General features: G+C 26.6%; 1 protein-coding gene across 23 annotated transcripts in view; it reads left to right on the forward strand.

Annotated features, from left to right (window-relative positions):
• LOC129952865 (serine/threonine-protein kinase MARK2) overlaps nucleotides 1–26,832 on the forward strand; it is a 141,281-nt gene extending 114,449 nt beyond the window's left edge. For 2 of the 23 annotated variants that reach the window (XM_056065770.1, XM_056065764.1), the window contains 7 exons: nucleotides 468–581; nucleotides 5,589–5,659; nucleotides 7,946–8,066; nucleotides 20,425–20,466; nucleotides 22,697–22,861; nucleotides 22,922–23,040; nucleotides 23,686–26,832. In XM_056065770.1, coding sequence (XP_055921745.1) covers nucleotides 468–581; nucleotides 5,589–5,659; nucleotides 7,946–8,066; nucleotides 20,425–20,466; nucleotides 22,697–22,861; nucleotides 22,922–23,040; nucleotides 23,686–23,744 — 691 coding nt within the window. In that variant the 3' untranslated portion in view covers nucleotides 23,745–26,832. Of the gene's footprint in view, nucleotides 1–437; nucleotides 582–5,570; nucleotides 5,660–7,945; nucleotides 8,067–9,953; nucleotides 10,877–14,705; nucleotides 15,846–20,424; nucleotides 20,467–22,696; nucleotides 22,862–22,921; nucleotides 23,041–23,685 lie in introns of those variants that run through there. The other 21 variants (XM_056065759.1, XM_056065760.1, XM_056065782.1 and 18 more) reach the window with 19 other exon arrangements.
• The last annotated feature ends 490 nt before the right edge of the window (nucleotides 26,833–27,322 follow it).

Consider the following 27,322-nt stretch of genomic DNA (forward strand, 5'->3'; position numbering starts at 1 on the left):
TAGTTTCGAACTTGAGAATTGCTAGTTTTTGAATAAAGTCTGAGTTTAATTTTGATTTCATTTGTAAAGATGTGTTACTGTTTTAAATACGATACACTTTTTGCAATGTCTCAATCACTTTAAAACAAAATTTATCCTTTATTTTATCTAAGTAATAATAAAAAGATACTTAGTACAGTTCTACAAACTATCGAATTTTTTTATAGTTTACTTTTTGTTCCTATCTATTTTATAAACATTATTAAACTGCAAACTTTAAATTGTTGTAAGTGCGTTGGCATTCTAATTTTTCTTTTTCTTTCTTTTTTTTTATTCAAAATATAAATAAAATTGCAAAAACTAAATTAACATGCAATCGAAATGCACGTTTTTGCACTTCTAATTAATTGCAAAAAAAAAATTATCAAATCATTAACCATTAAAAAATAAAATATTAGTTTTGTGACAACCATTTCCGAATTATCAAGGAGTGGATCGGCCGCTCCAAGTGGTAAGGGCCATGTTAAGAGCGCCTCGGTTTCTAGTCCCGGTCCATCAGTAGCTGACAGTAGTGGCGCTTCAAATGACCCACTTGGATCGAGGTATAAATTTTGTTATTCAACAACACAAATCACTCACATTATTTTAATTTGTTGTTTAATTTTTACAAAAATATTGTGTTGTTTAGTACACTTTTTCTGTTGAAAGTTGTTTTATGTCGTTTCCCATTGGTACCACTGTTGTCGTAGTGAAATACTATTAACAATGAATATCTACTCTTCGCATACAATAAGAAAATATCCTAAACTGAAAAACGCATAAAGTTTAAACAAGTTTTTTAATCGAAGATCTTTTTAGGGAATCTACTTAGTTCACAATCCAACATAATATAAATTCATATTCGAAAAATTGTATCATTTTTTACTAGAATTTGTATGTCAACTAGTTGTTCAGTTATAAAAAAAACAATAGTGTCTCAAAGTTTAGAAACAACGGCGATAGCAACCCTGTGAATTTAGAAGTAACCGCTTTTTATACTCTTTTAATCAATCTAAGGAAAAGTCGTACATTTTTTGTAAAAAAAAGTGTTTGACTCGTACAAATCAAAAGTAATGTGAACTCAAATAAATGGTTTGATTCATCTCTTGTTGTAACCTTCCGATTTCAAAATCAATGTAAAACTATTTTATATTACATATATTATTATTATATGTGCATTGAATTAAACTGATTTTGTTTATAACTATCTTCCATTTTTTTGGACAATTTCTTTGTAATAACATTTTAGAAACATTTAATTCTTTCTCTTCCAATGGAAAACGACATAAGCTAGGTCTCTTCGTGATTGTCATATATATAATTAACTTTGAATTTATTTTATTTTACAGTAGAATTATATTAAATTTTGAATATTTTTGGTATGATGTAAAGAATTTATAATTACATTCATATGTATTGGGTTTTTCGTTTATGTTTTTTCGGTAATTTACGGAAGGGACTAGTCACTTATTTTAATTATTTTGTATTTATCTGTTATTTATGTAAAACTAATATATTTATCATTTTATATTGCCCAGCTTCAAATTTATAGATCGGAATATTGCTGATCTACTCGTAAAACTATTATGTATACCTTCAAATTAAGAGTTGAAACTTTCATTAAAAAGTTTCAACTAAAGCTAAATATAAATGGTGTATCGAATCCATGAACGTTATTTAACACTGTCGTAAGGAACAATTAATTTTGTTATAAAACCTCTTATATGTCATCTATATTAATGAACACCATGAAGTTTAATAAATATAAAAAAGCACTAAAAGCTTTGTTTGCAATATTACTAAATACATAATGTATTTCGTGAACCAAATGCTCCAACAAACCATTTTCCATATCAAATACACAGCGATGTATGTAAAAAATATTTTTTTAAATGGAAGTGCACCACAAAAATGACAAATTTAAGCATACATTTTAATAATGTAGCTGAGCAGACTTGCAAACGGGATTGTGTGACTTTCGTAGTCTTTTTGAAGGAGTTCTAATTAAAATTTTGGTTTTATTTTACATATTTTAAGATCTAAAATATTGGTAGAAAAGAACTAAAACATGTTGTTAAATCATACTTACATTAATTAAAGTCTTTTTGAATAAAATTATTTGAAAACAAAAAACATAATCTCTATGAAGCTTAGATGTGACCCTTACCAATCTCTGTTTCTACCTTATTAAATATGACATTTACATTTTGACTTCTTCAATTTTTTTTTCAATATTTTGTTTATTTTTCAAGCAAAATGACCCTTTTATTTAAAAGAAGAATGCATGCTGAAGTTATCTTTGATTTTCTTTAATTTCTTCAGCAATTTGTAAAACCATTGCAAAGACAAATCTTTTTTTAATGTTTAAATTTCCGAATAATAACAAATTAATTAATTCTTTCTTTCCATATGATCTTCGTTCTTACAAATATGTCAACCATTAATAATTGTGCTTCGAAATGTGTCGGACACACGATCAATATAAAAATATATATCCATACAAATTAAAATTATGTTTTAACAAATATCAAAAATGTGGCAAACATAAAACGACGATTTTGTTTGCAATTACGATGAATCATCTGTTTTTGGTGAGTTTATGAATTCGTTTTTAAGCGATTTACATCTATTTTTTTTTTAAAATAATCTTTTAAAAGAATGCTTTTAACTAAGAATTGTTGAACCTTACTATATTAAGTAATTATTTCTGCTGCTTTTTATCCACACATAAACACATCATAAGTTGTGATTTCGCTGGGTTTTCATTGAAACAAGCTTTAGTTTTTACTTATATATTATTTTGGAATGAAAGACAATTTAAATATTACTTTTTTAATCGCTTTTTTATGGCTTTAACAATAAAATAATAATTGCATTTGAATACACTTACATTTTTTATATAAACGTACATATTTAGTTTATTAGTTAGTAATAACCTTGGCTACAAAGAATACATTTATTTTAAAAACAAACATAATTGCATCGCTGCATTCTAAAATGCGTACATTGATATCATTCTTGCAGACCATTCATTTTTAGAAAGATCATAATTTTTGTTTTTGTATAGGAAATGGAAAAATATCAGATGTCTTTATTTCCAGAATTAAAATAATTTTAATGTTATCCATCGACCACCAAGACGAACGTGTGGAGTCAGATGCATATTTTAAAATCAAATGATTTTGTATTGAATTTAAAATTCCGCATTTGAAGTCACATGGAAAGGTTTACTGTATGAGATTTGCTGTTCTTGCTCGTATAAGCCAGGAAATGTATTCTCAAAGAAAAAGGTCCAATGACAGGATTTCTACAAATGTAAAATACTTTAATTAACTTTTCATACATTTTTGGCACAAAAATATACGAGTAGCATTTAAGAACCAGTTTTTCCAAAAATTCTTGGAAAATCCCACCAAAAAAAAAAAGCTTTAACCACCTGCTTACAGGAAGCTATCTAGTTTTTGAGATTAAACTTGAAATCATGAATAATTTTTCATTTCTATGGACAAAAACTAGAGTAGTCAATAAAAGTTGTTTAAAAACCATTGAATACAAAACATCGTTGACTTTTACGTCTGCGTTTCACAAAAATGTGCGTATTTTTGATAGTTAAATACATTATAATTGCACACATCCTTTAGGTATTAGGTTATATTAGGTTAAATAATTTAAAATCCTTAAATCGTGAAAGTATGCAAGAACAACTTTATATTTTCGAGGTCCACATTTTTTTTATTTTACCATATAATTACCTAAACAGCGACACCTTCAATTTCGAGTATGCTATTACAAAATAAATAATAATTGATGAAAACTAGATAGATTTCAAGTCGGTATTGTTCAAAATGATAAACATACAAAATTTCAACATTTTCCCCATACGAATAAGTATTAGGATTCTATCGTTACTGTTTTATATTTTTTAATCATTACTGATATTTTGCTTCAGAACTTTCAAATTATCGGAAGAAAACAATTTATATATATGTATATTGGATATACATGTACATTTTTTGTAGGCTATTCAATTTCCTACTTCAAAAAAAAAATTCTAGTCAATGGAACCGTTTCCATGTAATCAAGCCTTCAATATAATGGTATTAATTTCACTTTTTGGCTGTAAAATTTTGAAATAAAATTTAATGGTCTAAAAAATATCTCAACACATTTTTACATAAAACTAACTTTTCAAAACATATTAATTCAGACCCAATTTTTCCCGCTTAATGGAACAAATAATTGACATTCTATAAATATTTACAAATCAGTGATAATAAATAAAAAATATAAAACAGCGATGATAGACCCCTAAAAATGCTGACCATATTTTGTGTTTTTATCATTTGCATTTTTTGACCCAGCTTGTATTGCAGAAAAGCTTCTGGCTAGCAACGACCATTCTGATTTGAAAATACAAGAACACTATATTACTTTGACTACATAATAAAGGATTTATATAGTTTCGGTTGTTTTTTCAAAATTATAACAACTTAATACTAGAATTTTCAATTCATTTTTTTAAATCTGGGATAAAAAGGTTATATTTTTGAGTTTGATTTTTTTTTATTCTGGGTAAAGAAAATCACACATATTATTTTTGTGTGCATGTTTTCATATTAAAAGAAAAATTAATTTGTTGTTAAAATATTAACAAACAAATGGGATTAGAAAACAAACAAAACAAAATTGAAGTTGGACAATATGATCGCAAAGTGATCTCGATGCATAAGTTGTGTGTAATATCTTTTGCTTTTTGTTTCATTTCATAAATCAGGCCTTATGTGTAAATGTCTTTATGTTATACAATTATATTAATAAATGTCACATTTTATATGCGTTGCGTTTGGTCATGTATTTTATTGATTTATACACAAACATTCGAATGTAATCGGTATTTTGTTTATGATCCCAAATTTAAACTGTGTGATTGTTATTTATTGAGACTTAGTAGCGGAATACCGATTATGATGGATCCCTTTAGTTTGGTATTTAGAATCAAATCGCTATCTTGCGTACATTTTTGTAGAGCTTTACATTATCTCATGCTATTTTTATATATATTTTTCTAACTTATTTAACTTATTTTTATTTTATTTTTAATTTCATACGTTTTTTTCTTTCTTTTTTGATTTCTTCGCCATTTCATACAAATTCTCTTTGTGAATGCAAACACCACCACAAAATAAAAAAACAAAAAATTATTACGTTTGGCAACAACTACCAACTGGCTCTCCGCCGTATTCTTTTCATCATTTCAAAATATAATAAAAAATGTCCAATCACATTTCAAATATCATCCGGGCGTGTGTTTAAAATATATGCAACCAAATACCATAATGTTAAAAACTAATGCGCATGTTAATAATTTTTTTTAATGCAATTGTTTAATTAATTTTTTAACGAAAATGAAAACAAAAAATTTTAATGCAAATTGCACTTAACTAAAACAAAAACTTCATTAATTTTCTTTTATTGTTTGTTAACTTAAATAATTGGAAATGTGTGTTGGATTTTTTTTTTCGCAAATACAATTGCATATAAAAAAATATTAGTTTGCTCGATCGACTTAGAATGACATCGGCTGTTAAATCTAGCAGGCATTTCCCAAGGAATGTACCATCACGATCAACCTTCCATTCGGGTGAGTTTTTTGCTCAGTGTTTTTTTTATTTAAGGTCTTATTTTAATTATTTATTTATTTTAACATTTTTAATAAATATTTTGTTTTTATAAATACGAATTTTTATAAATTTTATTTTGTATTATTCTTCTACTAAATTTATGTTAAAAATAAACATTACCATCCTCTTGTCGTTGTTTTTGTTAAATCATTAAACTGCTTTTTTTTCATAAAGGATAGACTTTTGCTTTTCTTTAAATTATTTATTTAACAAAAAAAATATTAATTTGATATTTATCCGAGACACAATACAAATTGCTTTTATTAAAATGCATATTCTAGCATGGACCAAAGATACAATCTTAGTAGCCACAAATATTACACAACAAGAAAGAGAATTAGTTTCGTTTTGTATTTTTGATAAACTCACTTTCAAAACGATTGTCTGACAGTCATTCAAATTATAATTGATTATGAACAAAACATAACTATCCAGATCGATTACTTAGAGTAAATATCGTATCTTCGACGCGTATATTACGGTTAATTTACTTAAAACTTTAGTTTTAAAAAGTACGTCTATGTTTAATTTAACATTTGATATATGTATGTATGCTGTTGGGATCTTATTTAATATTTTTGGAAGTGTTTTTATCTTATCTTCCAGTATTTTTGTATGATCTTAGAAAAATCGAAGACAAAATTAAACGATTTGTATGATCGTTTCCTTATAATATTAGTACTTTTTGAGATTTGTTGAGCTGTATCGGTTTTTTTTTAACGACCAACATTCATTTTTAATAATGAACAATACAATTTCTTTCTCTATGAAAAAAAGTTTAAAAAGGTGATTTTGATATAAGGCCGTGTGCATGTTAATGTTCTTTTAAATTTGTTGCCGTATATTATTTCAACATTTCAGTTGTACATTTTCGGATTGAAAAAATTGTTAACTCTCTTCATTTCGAAATTTTTATTAGGTAAGGTTTGGTTATTTTACTTTTTGTTCGGACAGCTTTTGCTGTCGTGATCTTAAAAAACTCATATAAATTATGATAAAGCCCATATCGTTCTATTCTGCGACTATTTTTTCATCGCACTAGTTGTAAGGTCAAAGTGTTTTTATATACGTAAACATTTTAATCTAAAGGGTTTTCCTATAAGGACTTGACAACTTTTTATTGTTAATAAAACCCAAACTTCTCGAGTAATTTAAAAAAAAAAAACCTTGACTAAAGTACAATCGAAACATTTTTGAATGGAACTCGGCTTCGTACATATGCCACCTCGGGGCACGTTTACGACACGGTCGATTCGTTGGACCCAATTTTCGATGACTCTACCTCACGATGAAATTCCTTACCTTCAATTCTTGTGTCAGCTTAATCTTGGATGGGTATACACCAAGATCTTTAATCAAAATTTACCAACATGTAGTTTGAGCGATGCCTAGTTCTTAAGAACACCTTGTAATTGACTAATCTGAATTGTTTGTCTAAAATGTTTGTATTAAAATTGCAAGTGTCTATATTGTAGGGCGAGAGTTATGACCGAAAATTATAGTCAAGGTTCTTAAAGTTGCGATCACTAGCTTGTAATTTCGGTACGAAATTTTTTAATTTGAAGACGTTGCTCGTTCGTGTACTCTACAATGATGAAAATTTGTATTATTAGTAAAAGAGTGGGTTCCGAAATTAAATTCAATGTCGTCAAGTCCCTATTGGAACACCCGATACATGGTATTTCATACATTTCGATGGTTATTTAAATCATTTAGGGTTTCATGATTCATGACGTTATTCGTCAAGTATTTTAATTTTTACTTTTCTTCTATCCAAAAGTTTAAGTGCATCTTTCCAGAGTAACTAAACTGTAACAAGCTTTAAGTTTGTCGAGTTTATCGTTGTTTTCCTGCATGATGCTTGAATCCAAATCGAACCGAATTCTGAAATAAAAATAATTTAAAAGAAATGTTTTGTAATTTTGTCTCTTCTTAATTTTTTTCTGTTGTACCTACATATTTATAACACTCATAACACTTCAATCGAATGCATGACCTAATTAAAATTTAAACAAATTGTGTCTTGTATAAATGCAAAATTAAAACTCAATTGGAAAATAAATTAAAAAAATAATTAAAATATAACTGAAATTGAAAATAGGAAGATAAATGAATGCATTATATGCATATTTTTAAAGTTAATTAATGTATCAAACTTCCTATCCAATCTCTCTCTCTCTTTTTCTTTCTCTTCGAAAATTTATTTGACCTTCTTAAAAAAAAATCGATACATCACAAAAAAATAGGCCAAACCAGGCGAAACAATACCGCTCTAGAATATTCAGGAACAGGAGGTGCAACAGGCGAGTCACCACATCCCGGACGCATGAGTTTTTTCTCAAAACTATCATCACGATTTAGTAAACGGTAAGTCCTTCCAATATAAACCTAAGCATAATAAGAGTTATCTTAAAAAAAAACATAAATTATAAAAATTAGGTATACATTTCTGTTCTACTTTCACAAAACAACCTAAATTATAACATAACAGCACAATTAATTATTATTAATTTAATATGTAAATATTTTTTTTATCTTTTGCACAAAAATAATAACATCTAAATTATAGAATAATATTGTTTTTTATGAATAAATGAATATTTATTACATCTTTTCCATTCCTCGATAATCATCATTTAACAATAATATTAAGCTATGTATTGATTGATGTTGTAATATAATTTAAAACAAAATTATTTGAATTTAATTTTTGTCTGCCCGCATGATCTGAGCATAAGTAGAGGATTTCCTTTTATTATTTGCATTTAATTTGTTTTTCTATATATTACTTTATGTTATATATTTTGTAGAATAAAACGAATACTGTAATTATTGTTGTTACAGTAATGTATTGTTTGACCCTTCTTCCGTTGAAACTAAAAGTAAAAATAAATTAAACCATATAGAATCGTCACCATCAAATTGATAAATCTATTCAATAACCATGTGAATTTTTCTATAATTTTTAAATCTTCAATGTAATAATTCAAAATTGTAACATGTTAAATATACGGTACTAACCAACGTGCGGTTTTTAAAAGGGTCTTATTCACGTACACATTTAGTTCACAACAGATTCATGTAGGCCAACCGCCCGACAGTTTACAATCGCTTGCCTAGTACAATGTCTTCATCAATCGTTGTTACAACTCAACTATAGGGTTCAAAACAGCGCCTTGGTTTCCAATATTATGATACGTTACTTACTTTTAATTTATAATAATAATACATAATATGACAAAAATTCACATGCAGTGTCCATCATGAACTAATCTTTAAGTAAACATAAGTTGTGATTAAAAAAGAGCAATGTTTTACGGTTTCGTATCAAAAATACTAAACACCGAATGGACTTTTTTATTTTTAAATCATTTCAAATTAATTGATTAATACTAACATTTACCTGTGAACATAGTTTTGTATTGTTTTGGACTATTTTCAGAAAGTGGCATGTGTTTACCATCTCCCGTGTCGATTTTTTTAAAGCAAACAATGGCAAACCGCAATTAAATTAAATCGGACGTCAAATTGCTTTTATTTAGGGTGTCCCATAAGTATTGTACCAAACTGTAGGACATCCACTTTAAAAGATTTTGAAAAATTCAAAACCGATAAGACTTCGGTCGCAGAAATATTTGTAATCAATACTTCAACTGCATTTTGATCGATAGTTGGTTTACCATTTAAACTTAAAATAAATCAACTAATCAAAATTGACCAAACGATGGTAGTATAGAACTGAGATTCAATCAAATGTATGGACAACTAATATTGCTGAAAGAGAAAAAGGTTAATCCTAAAATATTTTATTTTTCTTTTATTTATAACCTCATGCGCGTCTTCAAATGTGTATAACTTTCGATTTGCTTTATTTTTCAAAATCTCATTAGAAGAACTGTAATTAGAAAACCTTTTAATCATGTCCTGACCTAACAGCGTTAATTGTGTTTGGACAATTACTTATGTGGAACCCTGAATAATGTCTTAATGTCCAGAAACATTTTGTCCCCCTGTGTTAATTCCAAAATTATATACTGTCATAGTTAGAAAGTAGTTATACTTGCAAATAAATTTGTGGTGTCACATTGTTTAAGTCGACTAAAACATGAATTTGAATCCTTCTTTATTTATATTCGCCTCCTTTCTTTTTTAATAATACCCACCTAACAAACAAAAAAATTATAATTTCCAGTTTTTGTTCAATTTTATTTTTTAAAACACATTTTTTTTGGCATTTTTTGTTGTTTATTTCAGGTTTAGGGTATTGACAGCTAAAAACTAGAGTATAAAGAAAGAAAATTAAGTACTAATTATTTTAAAATTAAAAAAAAAAAAACAATCTTAAATGAGAAAAAAAAAACAAAAAAATATTTGCGCTACGTATTTTTAACCATTAATTAATAACAATCGCTGGCTATAAGTAGAATTCAACAATAGCAATGCAAATATCTACTTTTTAAATTCTAACAATTCTGTCTTCTGCAGTGTTGCTATGGTTATGTAAAACGTATATTTAAATGCCTTTATGAAGATAAAAATGTAATTAAAAATTGTATTCTCTGTCATTAAATCCTCGAATTATCAGTGTATGTATATATTGAAGCAAATATATTTATGTATTTAAAAATAATATGTTTTCTTCCAATAAGCTTAATATTCCATTTTTTTTTTATTGCAAACAAAATCTCAAATTCGAGTAAATCAGCAATAGTCTATGCATAATTGTTATTGCCTTCGTATATTATCCTATAAACAAGTTCTATAAAATGTATAACATTCAATATAAGTATTCATTATGCTAATTTCATGTATCACACAAAAATTAAGTAATTAAGTTTTTTAAACGAATCAAAATAAAAAAATGGATCTAAAAACAAACCAAATAATACTTTTTTATTAACTTTTCATTGGCTTTTTTTTCTGTTAGCATGATTATTTTCGTTCGCAATGCAAATTTGTAAGTTTGATGCGGAATGAGTCATAGTTATTAAAGATCTTACTTAAAAGCATAATGTTGTTATTAACTATTGCAAACAATTGACTAAAATGTTTATAAGTCTTTTTTTTGAAATATTTGTTTTGTAATTCTATTCACATAAGTATTTACACGAAAAAGATGCCTAGTTCTTTGAAACCTTGTTGAAATAAAATATTTGAATGACCCCGATAAACTCCAAGAGTTCATTTTCTTTTTTTTGCGAGTAGTTACGCTAATAGAATCTTTTAGATTTCTCCCCGTCGGCTCTGTTCTTTTGGAAGTTATATTTTCGCCATTTAAAAAAAAAGTGTTTTGATTCATTTAGGGGCAACAAAATTAATTAAACATTGATGGTTACAATATTTAAATTAATTTGTAAAAAAACACCTGGTATCCATTTTCATTGGTAAAATATGATTTTTTTACGATATCGACAATCATTTTATTCAGTAAAACGCATGTTGTTACTTTTTGAATTGGTTACAATTTCATTATAATATAATATTTATTAATTTTCAATTGGTGTTTGGTGTATTTTTTTAAAAATATTTTAGTAAATTTATAAGTTGATTTTCATTTATTTAGTTTTCATCACAACAAAATGAATAAAACTTAAAAATTAAATATGAGTGCTTTAAGGTACAAGTAATAAAAAATATTTCAATTTGTTTACCGAACTTAACAGGGGCTGCACAATGATTTTTCTAATAAATACAATTAAACTTATTATGTTATTATTACTAACTTGTTAAAAATAAAGGGACAACTACATATTATTTACTTAACTTACACAACTAAAAAATCTCAATAGCGGACCATTTATTGTGTATTTTTGAATTGTTTGATAGTTATTATTGTATTATGAACTAAATACTGTATATGTACTTACCATAAATATAACAAAAGAAAATAACAAACATTTAATCCTTTCATCATATAAAAATATATAATGGACGGAATAAGTTTATATATCATAATTATATAGTTTATATAATTTTCTGAGAGTGAAAAATAAATGTTTATTATCTGATTAAAAAAAAATCGTGCTCAGTTTGCTGTTTTCAAAATGCACTCAAATAATTGTTTAAAATAGTTATTAAAAAGCTAAGCAAATACAGTTTAACACATACAAAAAGTGTTAATTAATTTTATTTTCATATTTCTATGTTTATAAGAAAAACTTCTGTTTTCTACTTTGTTCTAAAAAAAACTTTTCAAAATGTAAACTGAGATAACTCTGGATATTTTCCAGTCTCACGCGAAAAAAATGGATAAGGGACAAAAAGGTTAAGGTCGCTCATATGTTGCATAAACGCAGTGGTTTGATGCAATTAATTCAAACTACTTTTAAGAATTGTATAGCATATTAAACCATTCTATAGTAAATCTTTAAGAGAACAAAGCTTTCATCAGCTTGAGCTTGTAGTTAGTATCTTAGAATAATTCATTAATATGAATCCTTTTATGCTGACGATATTATAGCTAAAGTACAAACCGAGGACGGTCCAAATAAATTATTCATACAATTTTATAATTCGTATCGAAAAAAATAATCCTTAGTAGAGTATCGAAAGGCCCCCAAAATCCATCTATTGGAAAGTATGGTTATTGATTATGCTGTCAACGCAACTGATCATATCCAATTTATCATATCTAAACTGCACTCTCAACACCTCATTACAACCCAGCTCTTTACAAGGGATAGCTCATCTCATCACAGATTGTTCACTTTCAATGTTTGTGATGAGTTATTCTGTATGATAAGTTAGTTGGGATGAGTTCGACTGTGTGTGTTATACCCAATCCATAATGGGATGGTTATTTTGGAAGAATATAAACATGTAACATATTATTCTAGGGTAATTTATAAATTTACGTTTAACCTTCAATATCTGGTAACAGTAAACCGCTTTCCGTACGGGTCAAAACACCTTTCACATGAGATATCTTTATACTCTTTCGATTTACATTACTTAAAATTATTTAAAATATTTCTTGATAGTATTTTACCTGCTGTACTTAACAAAAACATCATTACTAAATAAAAATGCCTATAACTTTTCTCAGAATTTGTTTATCGACGTAAAATAAAGAAATGTACAAGATACAATGTGTCATATGTTTATATTGTACCAAAATAAAAATGTCTGTATGATCATACTCGCCCCTCCTACCCGCCCGCACATCAAATGTGTGTATACAAAAAAGCTACAGAAGGATTTTGGGCGAGTTTAGGCACTCTAATCAGGGTTAACTGCTGCGTTAATCGCCATATTAAAATTTAATTTATTAATTATCTAAACCTTGATCTTATCTTTTCAAGCTTACTTATGCATTTACTTTTCGAAACACATTGCTACTTTTGCGGATAAACCAAAATTAATACATACTTTATATAAGAGTGCATTCTACCTTATTAAGTTTTTGCATTAACTGCTTTTTGAAGTCTATTCGTTTCTATTCAAAACAACTTCTCGTTCTTAGTAAAATTGCAGCTTAAGAATAAGACGGGTTATTTAGCAAAATCATCTACATACAATTTTAAAAATTGATCGCTTGAAAGTAACTCGGACAAAATTAGTTAAGCATTTTAATATTTTTAAAACATAGCATGTGCCTGTAAAAAATTTTGAATTTCTTTTCAAACTAATACTAAACTTATTTTGTATTTATTTTTTTTTTTCAATCCTAAAAACAAACGCTTTGAGGTTATTTTTATTTTGAATTTCAAGTTAACATGTAAATGTAAAATTTAAAATATTTATATCAGACCTAAAATCATTGTGCAAAGCATTAAAAATACGGTGGATACAGATAACATATAAATGAGTAATTAGTTAATACAAAAACGAGAGTATATCGATGTTGGACAAATTTAAGTTCAAAATTAAAAACATATATTAAGATATCATTATTTCATATCTTTAAAATAATCGTATTCTTTTGTATGGAAATGTGTGTATTTAGTAGGGATTACAATTTAAAATGCAAATAAAATGGAAGTGTTTTTAAAAATTAATAAATAGAAATAGGGTTATAAAGGCTCTATGCATTTGCAGCTTCTTTTCTCGAAATGTAAGCCTTATATAGTCATCGCGTTTTTAGTATACGAATATGTGTATAATCTAAATTGGAGTATTTTTTACATTAAATATTATATATTATACTCAAATATAACTTTAAATACATACATAATTTATGAGCAGCCTTTAAAAAATAATCAAAGTTCGATACAAATTTAGCTAATAAAAAAACTGGAACTAATCTTTCACGCAAGACAATCCAAATTCTTATGAGATATTTAATTGAGTTTCAATTATTCATTCCATAAGAACATTTGGCATTTTCGTAATCGGCACGTGAAAACGCCGAGCCTAAAAGACAAAGATACATTAACCTATAAAAACTTATTTACAATATCTTTATTTCATCGAATTGCAATCCATGCTTACAACTCTAAACAATTTCTTCTGAACTTATTGTAACTTATCAAATATAATGTACGAGAAAATGTATTTTAAAAATTAAAAAGGTTCTTATTTATATACTAAAGTAATATAGTTTTAAAATGGTCACGCTGCAAAGTATAAAAGATATATATTCAACTAAGTTAACAACTCACAATTATTAAAATAAATCTCAAACGTAAAGGCAATATTTGTTTTTGATTTAAATACAAAATAAATAAAAATACAAAATGGGAAAGTCATTGTGCATTACAAAAAAAAACTTAAAATCGCGAAATTCATATTTTTTTAATGTAATTAATTGTGTTTTATCTTATTATTTACTATGTATTCTTCTTTTCTGCTGTTTAATTATGTCTAAAAATGAATTATTCTTAAAAAAGAAAACTAAAAAATTTATCCGAGAGCTAAATGCTAATCTATTCGGAGACATTCTCGATTTAAATTTATCTATCTATCTATCTTTTCACATTTTACACAAACGCTTATTTTTGTTTCTTTTTGAATCAAATAACATTTAATTTCACTGATTTTTATTTATTTATTTTTCTTTTATTTTAGGCCAAACCCGTAAAAGAAAATAAAAAAAATTATAACGAGTTAAATATTTGCAAAAAATAGTATAATTTTTGAAGTAACATTAAATTTTGAAGCCGAAAAAAGAAATCACAAAACACAAAAATTAAATTCTATTTTTTATCGTGATGGTGATAATTTTATATGTTTTATTTTTATTTATTTTATTATTGTTTTTATACAAGCAAGATTTATGTAAAAGTATTATTAATCAAGAAATCTAATAATTTTAAATGAAATTAGAGAGAATAGCTAAAATCTTTTTGCAGCTGTGACCATTTTATTTATATCTTTGCATTATATATATATTTATATAAAATATATATATATAAATAGTTTAATTTTTTGTATAGGTTTGAAAATAAGTTAATTTTTGTTTTAGTTTTAAACATACACTGTAGAAGATCTTGTGACTGTATAAGTGCTTGTATTTTTTTTAAATATAAACTTTTTTTTATATATAATAGAACAATATTATAGAACATTTGTTTAAAATATTAAAAAAAAACATTAAACACCAATCTTTAAAGGAAAATAAAACAAAATTTACTTACATATATTCAAATATTTATGATTGTAGTCAGTTTTTTGTCTTTATACATTGAATATAAAATTTAACTGTTTCGTTTATTTTTAATTTTATTTTGAATTATAATAATATAAAAAAGTTTGTGTTTTGTGATTTATTTTAACAAATAAATGTTTTCGTTATAATCTGTGCTTTGCGCGACGACCTCGACAACGACGATGATGGTGATGTTAATCTTATGATGACAGCAAAAAGGATATTCTCCAGAAGTCAGCAATTTGAATAAAATGACAAGAATATGATATATAAATATAAATAAATTTCTATTTATACATTTGTAATAAATTAAACAAAATACTTACGAGAAACACTGACGAATAACACAGCGTTTCACATAACCATTATCATATACTTCCGATTTGTCATTATGATTTTTCTCCACATTATATAAAATGTAAATAGACAAATAAAACAATGAAGAAAATTAATTAGAATTTTTAAATATTGTATGAAATTATGAATAAACCATATGGTCGGAGATAAAGTAGAATAAAATTGGATTTTCCAAAATATTAAAGTAAATAAAAGAAATTCAATTTAATATTTATTATTTACATTCCTTGCAGGTCTAATCAAACCTTTTTTTAACATTTCTTTAGAACCGATTTTCAAACAGCAATACAAAGATTGCTAAATGTTAAGAATAAGAATTAAGTGATTATTGAAAAATTGGCTCCTTATGTTTTTATCTTCATCAACAAAAACAATCAATGTACATCAGAAGCAATTTATAAACTTAATAAACAAAAATAGTAAATTCACTACTAAGCAAAACAAAAAAGTGCCTGCAAATATAATCGCCGCCTTAACTTTCGAGTGTGGTTTGCTTGAACAATTCTTTTTTAAATGTCGATTAAATTAAATTTTTCTTTAAACAGTGTCAATGATAGTCTCGGTATATGGTTGATTATATAATATCTAATTTCAAGATGAGATGCATGACTCGCAATTAAAAATTTTAATATCATTAAAGTTCTTTATTAATTATTTGCATTAATCCAATTAATTTATGTAGTTTTTTGTAAGTTTATGAAGACGAATTACAAACTATTAAGTAAAGTCCAGATTATTTTATTCAGTTATTCATTCATATTTTAATATATAAACTCATTATTTACCTTAAAAAACGCTTCCTAAATTTTAGAAGCAATACATAACTAAAGCTTTGGTGCTCGCATTCATAAGGTCTTTTAAATAATGATTTATATTGGGACATTAATTTTGAATCAAATTATTAAAATGTATTTAAGTATAAGCAACAGTAATGGTTGGCTATTCGTGTAGATAGTTCTTCTCAAACCATATTTAATAACGGTAATACTTTGCATAACTTTATCCCTGGGGATAAATTAAACCAAGCGATTCATTCGATTTTAGTTTTTATTGAATTACGTTCTATTCCGAATGCTTTCATTCAGATTTTTAAAATGTCTAATACTTCATTTGTAGATTTTACAAAAATGCAAGTTTTTTAGTTCATACTCTAATCATACCATATTACAAATTAAATATATTATTTTAAATAAATCATAATATCGAGCCTTTCAAACAAATCCAAATTTGTTTAACTAATTTCTCTGGATCGGTAATTATCGTCTGAACAAAAATAAATAATAAAGTTTTGTAGTTTCACATAAAATAAAGAACTCGTTATTGAAAATATTAAATTTGTGTTTATTTAAATCATAGCAAATTAGTGTTCTGAGAGGGAATAAATTTAAGAAAATATACTTGTGTATGTCGTTTCATAAGAAACAACATAAGAAATACATAAAATAAAACTTTTAAATTAATAAAAGTAAGCAATCAATTTTTGTTATAACTTCTTTGGATTTAGTTACTTAGTTCTTAAATAAACAACTATACTTTAAATCAATCATCAATATTATATAATATAATTTATAGACTTTAACACTCGAGCAAATGTTGTTGTTATCAAAGAATACCGAAATAAAACAATTATGTGGAAAATAAACTATAAAATTGTAATGATATGAAACAATGATACAAAATAAAAGAAATGAAAAAAAAATAAAAATTATAATAATTTAAAAACGAAACAAAAACTTTTTTAATTGTTTTTTGTTTATTGTTTATTTTTGTTTCCTTCATTTATATTTAAATGTTATATTTAATCGTTTCTCTATGATCTTGATGTTTTGTTCCGTTCCATTTTTTTTTTACAAAACTAGTTGGTTTAGGTGTGCATGTTTTTATCCGCTGTAGCATATATGTTATTCAAAAAAGAACTATAATATATTTTGTCTGTTTAAAATTATAAATAATATTGTTTTATACAAAATGGGGTGTTGGTTGATATATTTCAAAAACATTGCATCTTTAATTAGGCATTTGGACTCGAAATGAAATTACATTTTCTTGTAAGGGATGAGAGTTTGTAGTCACTTGGCCTTCGTTTTATACGAGTTTATGCACCTCTAATTTATTTTTGTTGCTAAAACAAGCAATACTAAATAATAATTGAATTTATGTAATGTAAATTTTGACATTTGGTGGTGATGTTCGAAATCAAATAAGGATACATTTTGCTAATTCAAAAAAGGTAATGCACAACCGGGTTGCACGAATTTGTAGTGTTGAATTTTGTGTCATAAATTAATTTATTTAAATTTATTATTATCACCGAAAAACAAAATTTGCTTGGATGTTTGCAAGTGAAATGCTTACAAAGTGTTTAAAAATTATAGGAGTTTATAAATAGATTAAACAATTTAATAGGTAAAAAATGTCGATTCTAAGTGAAATACACCATTCTACATCAAATACAGTCCCTCCCTGGCCATATTATTAAGCGCACGATTTTAATCAGGTTTTCGAATATTGTTATGCATTTAAATTATTTTGTATGCAGAATAAAAACTATTTCCTAGAAATAAAGCAACAGATATAAAGAATTTTTTTTAAATTAATATTTTCAGTTTTGTTTATGTTATTTTTGTAATTTTTTTCAATACTTTGTTGAACCTCCTTTTGCTTTAATAAGAGCCTCAATTCTGCGCGGCACACTGTCAATGCATGATTTGACTGTTTCCTGCATTTGTGGGCAGTCATTCCACACTTGAATTACTCTTTCAATAAGTGACCGCATCTCTAGCTACTTCCCTCTTCATCAGCTCCCGAACGTATTCAATTGTGTTCATATTAGGACTGTTTTCCGGCCAGACCAACTGAGGGATATTTTATTCCCCCAAATAATATTTCATGGCCCGAGCTGTGTAGCATGGAGCTCCATCTTGCATACAAATATAACCATACATCCATTCTTGAACGTTAAAAATATTACGAATAATCTAATAATTATAAAAATTATGCAGTGCGTCTAATAATATGGCCAAGAACTGTATAAGTAACGAGATGGGACAAAATAGTTGGGGCTTAAAACAACGCCGGTCCAGCCAAACTTGCTTCCTTTGCGATATTTGTAGAAACTGCACCTTATACGTATTTGAATACAAACATACATAATGTATCTATGATTCTATCTTGAAGTTTAAAGCCTATTTATTTTTGTTTTGAAAAACAGGGTACAAAGAACAAAGTTTAACTTTGGTTTCAAGAGAAGTATTTACATGCCATCACCGATTTTTTAAAGATACTACGAGTAGCTGTATAATGCGAACATAATTATTTTTAAAAAGTTCAGAACTGTTTATAATTAGGAATCTTTGGCGACTAAAATTAATGAACGTGACAAATAAAGTTAGTTTAATTTTAAAAAGATTTTCACCATTTATCATCTTCTACTTTTATTTTGATCTTATTAAAATAATTTTCACAAGTCCAAGGCTGTGTCAAAAATTAAACTGGGATCTTAGAAGAAAAGGCATTTTGTTTTTTGGTGTTTAAATTTATGTTTTAATAAATATGCAAAATAAATAGCATTTTGTTTTATTATCCATACATATGTATTATTATAGCAACTTCAGGTATAAAGTTAAATTAATTAAATTCGTTCTTACAAATATCACTTTCATCTTTATAATACATATGTTTTAAGATATAGATGGAAATTATATTATATTATTAGATTTTTCGAAAACAATACATTAGAAGAGTCAAAATAAGATACAAAATAGGTTGGGAAGCATTTGTCTTAACGGTCATCACATGTGAGAAAAGGCGGAACTCCATTATACTTACACTAATATGCACCATATTTAAAAAACACTAGTCTCATTTAACTTTCGTCTAAACTTCAAAACAATATTACTATTTGTCTAAATAATTCAATATACATAGCAAAGTTTATCAAAATTCAGAATAAACTGCAACCGGCAAAAAAAACTAACACTAAGCTACTTTCATTTCTGTCAATATAATCGCATAATTTACGTACATTATGTTTTAAAACTAAAAATCAGCTTAACACAATATTGAATGATACGAATCGAATTAAAGTGATTCAGATGCATGGCGAAGAAGGGAAACATAAGAATGTTATTACATAATAAATGGAATTGTTATGGTATTTTGCTTTCTCTTACTATGTAATATCTTAGCGGTCTTGTATTCCAAGTCAGATGAAATTCCTCGACTTAATTATAAGTAATAGATATGTATTGTAGCTAACTAAGTAAAAATTTTCTAAGACCTAAAAATATTCGACTTACTTAGTATTCATCACCGCCAATGGTATCATATATTTAAAGGCATGTTTTCCTGCTTTATTTATAATGGGAATTTGGTGGTTTGTGGCGTTAGTAAACTTAAACTAACTAACAATTTAACAACTAAACAATGCTTACTCAGTTTCTTTAACCTTAAGTAAAAACTGCATAATTTGTTGTTTTTTTATATCTACTTTCAATGATTGCTTAAATAATATCAATTTTGTATTCTATTGTAAATACATTAATTTTTGTGTTTTCATACAGCCTCTTAATATAGGTTGCTTTTCTTTTCATGTTTCTTAAAAAAGTACATACAAACAGCAAAAAGTATATAAAGTTATCTTCAAAAACCTATGTACATATATTATAACCAAAGATTCTAAAAGAAAATTGTATTTCTTTTTTGAATTCAATTTTTGTTTTTGTTTTTGTTTTGTTCTGTTAACTACGTTTTGCGTTATTTTTTGTATCTTTTTTATTTTAGGCCCAGCGAAGGCCAAGCAAATACATCCAACAACAGCTTTAGGTAATTATATACTGACAGACTCACCAAAAAATCAAAAATATTTTTTTTCTAAAATCGGGGTGTATCTGTAGCCACGTCGTAGGGGTAATCAGATTTTTTTAAATTTTCTTTTATTTACAAAATGCCAAAACTAATTGTGAAACAATTGTACTAAATTTATACATACATACATACGTATTTTTGTATTTATTGTTTCATTTTATTGTTAAAAAAAATTCAATAGGTATTTACGTACCTATACTTAGTGTTAAAATTTTTCTTGCATGCTTATTATTTCGATGTTTCTTTATACCTATTTTGCACATAATTCATATGTTTTTTTGTTTAATTTCATCACACAACTTAAGCATGAGTATCCATAATACTTTTATATAACATATAAATAATAATGAAATATATTTGTTTAAAGATCTGATTACAATCCTAGAATAGATTTTAAGCTTATAATTAAATAAATAAAATGAATAGGCTTTCAAATGTTTAATACCAAATACATAATTCACAACCGAATTACAAGTATTTTTATTTGATTTTATAATTTTTAAATATAAATATTTCTATTGATTAATTTGAAATTTGTGCTTTAATTTTATAATACTGGTCGACAAGATTTTGTAGCTGTCAATCAAATTTTTCTTTTCCGAAGCGTTATTATCACCTGTAAAATTTAAATAAAACTCTATATACATCTATGGATTTTCATAATAAATTTTCTTTTTTAAATAACATTGTTGGTGATTTTTTAAATATTCAGCTTCTCATAAATAAGAAAATAAATTTAAATAAAAACAGAAAAATAATATTGGTATGCTTTTTTTTATCGAATTTGTCGTCTAAAAAAGGTATCACATCAAGTTTTTGATAATGATAAAAATGTTTATTTTTAAAAATCCAAGTGCAATTTCGAACTCTGCACAAATAAATAGCTCTAAAACGTATTTTTTTAAACCATACAAATATAAGATTCAAGTTTTCACAAAACTTCATACAAGATCAAATGTTGTGTTTTACATTAGCATTGATTAATTGTATATTTTTAGAGTGGAATATTTAAAAAACGTATCTTTGGGGGAAAATTATAAGTCAAGATTTGAAATGGGGATACCTTAATCATTTTATGACAGAATAAACTCAATTTTGTAGACCAGTGCATTTAATACTGATTCCAAACATCGTGGCATCAGACAACCGAAATGTTTTAGCTAATTATTATTATAAAGTTAATATAGTTGCATTATTTTAAAAATTTTAATTTTTTCCTTATTTGAGTGCCAAGATTATATGTACTGTACTTCAAAGCTAGTTTCATACCACTTATCGAAAATATTTGTCGATAAAAGTTCTTAGACCATCAGCGTACCGTTCTGGCTAAGTCTTGCTAAGTATGGTCGACCTTAATGCTACTTAACCAGGTAAATGGCACTGTTGGTGTTGGCTTATTGTGCACAAAACTGTTAAATAAGGTCTTACATTGACAATATAAAACTTGCAAATATAAACAAAACGATATTGGATATACTTTTTGTCATAGATTAAACTGACTGCTGGCCAATTTTTTTTACTACACATTGTCTCTTTAAAAACTACTTTAAAAAAAGTGTTTTTAAAACACTTGCTAAGTTGTTCACTACCTCAATTGTATTTCAAAGAATATGGCTAAAATATAAAATGTCATAAGACCATTGTATTTAGTCTTCTGTTTAACGTTGACAAATTGTTTTCGCACATGCAACAACGATTAAACTTTACTTTAACTTTGTTACACAAAGTTTCTTGTGTACATAATGTTTAAGTACAAGTACCAGTAGAACTTATTGGTGCTTAAATTTTTTCAGTACCCCTACAATTTAATTGTACTTATTTAATTGTTTTGGTTTTTGATTGAATCTTTTTCTCCGTTTATATCTTATCATTTTTGTACTTGAGATGATTGTTCTTAGCAGTTTTGCTTTTTCAATAAAAAAAAAGTTAAATAGAATCGATATTATTTATTTGATTGGAAAAGCAAATCTCGGTAGAAATAATACAATAAACCCTGGAACTATTCCGTATTAAAATAAAACTAAAATAATGCAATAAATTGAAAAAAAAATGTATTTACTTTTATCATACATATATTGTCATCATGAAACTTTTAGCCTTTTAACAAAAAAGAATACTTGTAACAAATTAATATACATATATAAATCTATACATACGCCGTGTGTGTTATCATTTTACAAATGCGAAGACTTTTTTATGGTAGTGGATCAACAACTGAAGAATCAGCCAAACCAAGAGTTCTGCGTTTCACTTGGTCGATGAAGACAACATCTCCTTTAATGCCTGACCAGATAATGCAAAAGATCCGCGAAGTTCTTGATCAGAATAATTGTGACTACGAACAAAGAGAGAGGTCTTTATAATAATAAAATGATTATAAAATGTTAACAGTTTTTTTATTTGTTCTTATTAGGTTTGTGTTGTGGTGCGTACATGGGGATCCAAATACAGATTCTCTGGTACAATGGGAAATTGAAGTATGCAAACTTCCTAGGTTATCTCTAAATGGCGTCCGATTTAAACGCATATCGGGTAAGTTTAGTGTTTGTCTGAAAATAAATCAAAAAATCTTCATTTCGTCATTATGTTTACAAAAAAGGATCTCAGCGTAATTTTACAAATAAAAGTCTATAAATTACATCAGATTTTACAACGGTGTTAAATTAAAGCTGCATAATATTTATTTGTATGTTCTTTTTTCCCTACTCAAAAACAACTTACATATCTAATTCTTGATTATTTGTTATAACATTCTTCAAATGTATTACATTTTAGAAAAAAAAAATAAAAATATTAGTTCACACTCACACTTCTTAATATGTTCCATTGATACAAGAAAAAAGACATCAAGAAGAAGAAGAAGTATATTTTCGCGTGTGCTTTATCCTAGTATTCCTTGAGATTGATTACTTCAAAACCTTGCATTATCTGTAATATGTAAAGTTCACTATAATAGTTTTGGTTGTGTAAAAAATTTTTAATAAAAAGTTTTTGTTTTTTTTAAGACTATAATATTATAATCTAACGTGATATAAGCGTTAGATTATATTAAAAATATGAAAGGAACAATCGACTTAGCCCCCAAGGTTTAGTGAACAGTATTTTAAGAATAATCATTTTTCAAATCATCGCATGTAGATGTAGTAGAACAAAAACTAATTACTTTTTTTTCATCAGGTACTAGCATTGGATTCAAAAACATTGCATCACGCATAGCATTTGACCTACGTCTGTGACTCGACCAAACTAAAAATGAATCATCATCACTTGCATCATCGGACGACCAACAAAATCCCTCGTCCTCGAATAATAATCGCTTCAAATACGAATCCAATGCAACATCGTCAACTAGAAAGGCCACATCTTTACTAAAAACTAAGTTAACCGATACATTAGTTCATAGCAGCCTATCTAAGAACAAAAAGTCATCTCTTATTCAACCAATTATTGTTACAACTAGCTGCACAAGTAACATTTCTGGTGCAACAACTTCAAAAAAGCAAAAAATTCGATCAAATTCCGAATCGGACAAAGTATCGTTGAATCTATCTTCTGGTGAAAGATTAGACACAGCTAGTAGCTCCAAGAATAGCAGCAATCATAGTCTTCGTGGTCAACCGCTGTCGTTTGAAGAAACTTCTTCAGCAGTTGCCCCTGCTTCTGCTGCTCTTGCCACTAATGAAGGAAGTGTTATTAAAGCATCTGCTCAAGGTAACAGCTCTAATTCAAAAACAATTGCAATACCTGCTACTTCAACTTCCAATCGCATTGATTCGACTATTCAATTACTTGAAGAGATAATAGACCCAATTGCCGAAGAAGAAGACGATGAAATTGATATCGACAATACAGAAGAGGATGATATTTGCGATTTGGCCTCTTCAGCTCCAATGAAGTGCAGTGTTGATAGCGTTAAGCAGCCAGGATCAAATTCTAGTACACCTAGTACATCAATTGGACTGACTGCTCTCAAACTCAATGTCAAAGGCAAATCAAAAACTTCTAGCGATAATAAACAAATCAAGATGAATACAAGCAAGAGTTTGAATGACAACTCAATAATTATAAATATGAGCAAGACTAAAGCAAAATCAGCTGCACGGGCACCAATTGCACCAGAAAAAAGTAGATCTAATGTTCTCTTGGGCAGAAAGTGCATCAAAGTATTGGCCACAAAAACAATTTCAAACGAAGAGTCACCAACAGACACAACCGAATCAAAACCACCAACAGAAACAGAAACTCCAGAAACGGAATCGTGCACTACAAGTGGAAACAGTAGAAAAGAAACTGGCAGTAAATTAGGATACAACAACTTGATAGCATCACTCTTACGCACAACAACGCTTTAAAGAACTGAAATCAAAATATTTGAAAATATTTGTTAAAATTGTATGAAAAATTGTTGTTGTTTACCTACTCATTTAGCTCATTTGCTAAGGACAGACAAACAAAATCTCAGAGCTTACCCCAACATTATATATTTGTTTATAAATCAGTTAAACAAAAGGCCGCACAAAAAATTATAGTTATTGTATTTGAATGATATATATATATATATAATAATTTGCTTGTACATTGTAGCAAGCAAAAATTTAATACACAAAAAGTTAAAATTATATGTATATTGAGAAAATCTATGAAGGTCCGATGCATGCATAACGGTGATTATGTGAATAACCAGGTTTACAACGGTATACATGTTTTCGGATAATGGCACTAGCTCAAAATCAATAGATAAATAAGAAAAGTTCTTGAATTTTTGAAATATATTTTCCATGGTTAGTGTTATGAGCAAATATAAAAAAAAGCAATTTCATCACTTTGGTACAAAGTTTTATTTTCTTTGTTACCTTGAATAACTGGACAAAACTCTCTACGCCTAACTTTTTTTATTTCAAATAAATTAGGTGCGTTCTTTATACCAGCAGCTAGGGTATCAACTTTTCGTCTAATCGTTTTATGCCAAACTCTTAGATATTTGCATAACACAATAATCTTTATTTATTGTGCAATGAATCACCTGATTCTGAATCAATCTTAAAAAATATCGATGCAAGTCACAATACAATTTATCAACAGAATGTTCACACTTCAAAAAAAAATAGTATTTTTTCTAAAGTCAAAACTGTATGTTTAATTATGAAAAGTATAATCGGTGAAATTTTCTTTTAAGGAAATTGGCTGCGATTTATCCGTGATGAAAATACATCACTTTTTTTTACAAAACTTTTCGAATATCAGTAAAAATCCATAAACTAAGCACTTCGAAAACATTGAACACCCCTCATCTTCCCGAAACTCATTATATACATATGTACATAAATGTGGTCTGTTGTTATTAAAATAGGTTGTAGGGCTCTTGTGTCTCTATAGATTCTATTAAGCAGTTGAGAATCAGGTTCATCATAGCACTTTGATAGCAAATATACAAATAAATAAATCGGAAGTTCATACCACAGTTTTGCATTGCAAACAAAAGTTATTTGATGAAAATCATTTAATATTTGTGTAGAAAAAAAATACCATCGGCTGCCCTAGTATATCAAAAAAATCATTTAAATTAATATAAAAGTGATAAACTCTTTCAATCAGTTAATAAAATAGGTCATTTAAATTCAGTTTTGTATTGTTTTCTAAAATAACATAATCAGATTCACACACCACATAAACATTGAATATTCGATGCTTAAAATTTAAAATATATATATTTACATTATGTTCTCATTTTAATTAATATGTATTTATATAATTATGGTATACATATGTATTTAGGAATAATTTAATTTCGTCCCTTGCTTGTATTTGTTTTTTTTTTCAATCAACCCTAGAAAAACAGGAAATAATCTCAAAGTTTTATTTAAACATAAAAATATTAAATAGTTTAGTAAAATAAAATGATTCAAATTCTTAACAGCAAGAAGTAATAATATTAAATTTTAAGTAAACTCATAAAAAATACTTTAATTATTTTACTGTAGAAATTAGTTACAAGTATGTAATCTTATCGCAACACAATAATGCACTCTATATTGGTAAACACAAATGTCTACTGTTATTAATTATTATATATTATTATCTATATAAAACAAAAGAAAAACCTTATACATGCATACGTTAGCCTTGTGTTTAGTTTTTTGTTTCTTTATTTTATTTTAAGATAAATTTAAATTATGTTTTGAATACAATATATATACTTTAATATCATTACTATGATACGAAAAAAGAGATGTACTAAATGGATTCTTAAAGTGATTATAAATATTGCATAAATGATGATGTATGTAAAAAGAATTGTATTTACTAAAGAATTTAAATATTATATTAAGTTTGTTTTATTTCAAAAAAGTAACATTTTCATTTCTTGTAAACCATTATGATTTTTCTTTTCAAAAAAAGGCAAAAGTAAAGGGGAAGTTAGCAAAATGTTTGTTGACCCTGTTATAAATTTCTCTGCAGATATAAGAAAAAAAGTGACACTTTTTCATACCCAAAGCAAGAATCGGACAGAGGACTAGAAATATACTTCTAAACAACTCGGTTTTATGCTCTATAGGTAATGTTCATGTCTGAAGAAAAAGCTCATTAAATAAATAATGAAGTTGTCAAATTCATATAAATAATTGATTTCTTCAGAAAAAGTATTATAAATATTACAATACAGGAAGCTTTACCAATTACATACTATAGTTTTGTCTTACTGACTACAATTTCAGCTATAGTGATATATTGATATAAAGAACTTTAATTTTTTTAGCGGAGAAAAAAAAGCAAAAAGTTTTAGAGGTGAGTATCTATACCTACTAAATATGCT

Source organism: Eupeodes corollae, chromosome 3, assembly GCF_945859685.1.
Source record: "Eupeodes corollae chromosome 3, idEupCoro1.1, whole genome shotgun sequence".
Taxonomy (NCBI): domain Eukaryota; kingdom Metazoa; phylum Arthropoda; class Insecta; order Diptera; family Syrphidae; genus Eupeodes; species Eupeodes corollae.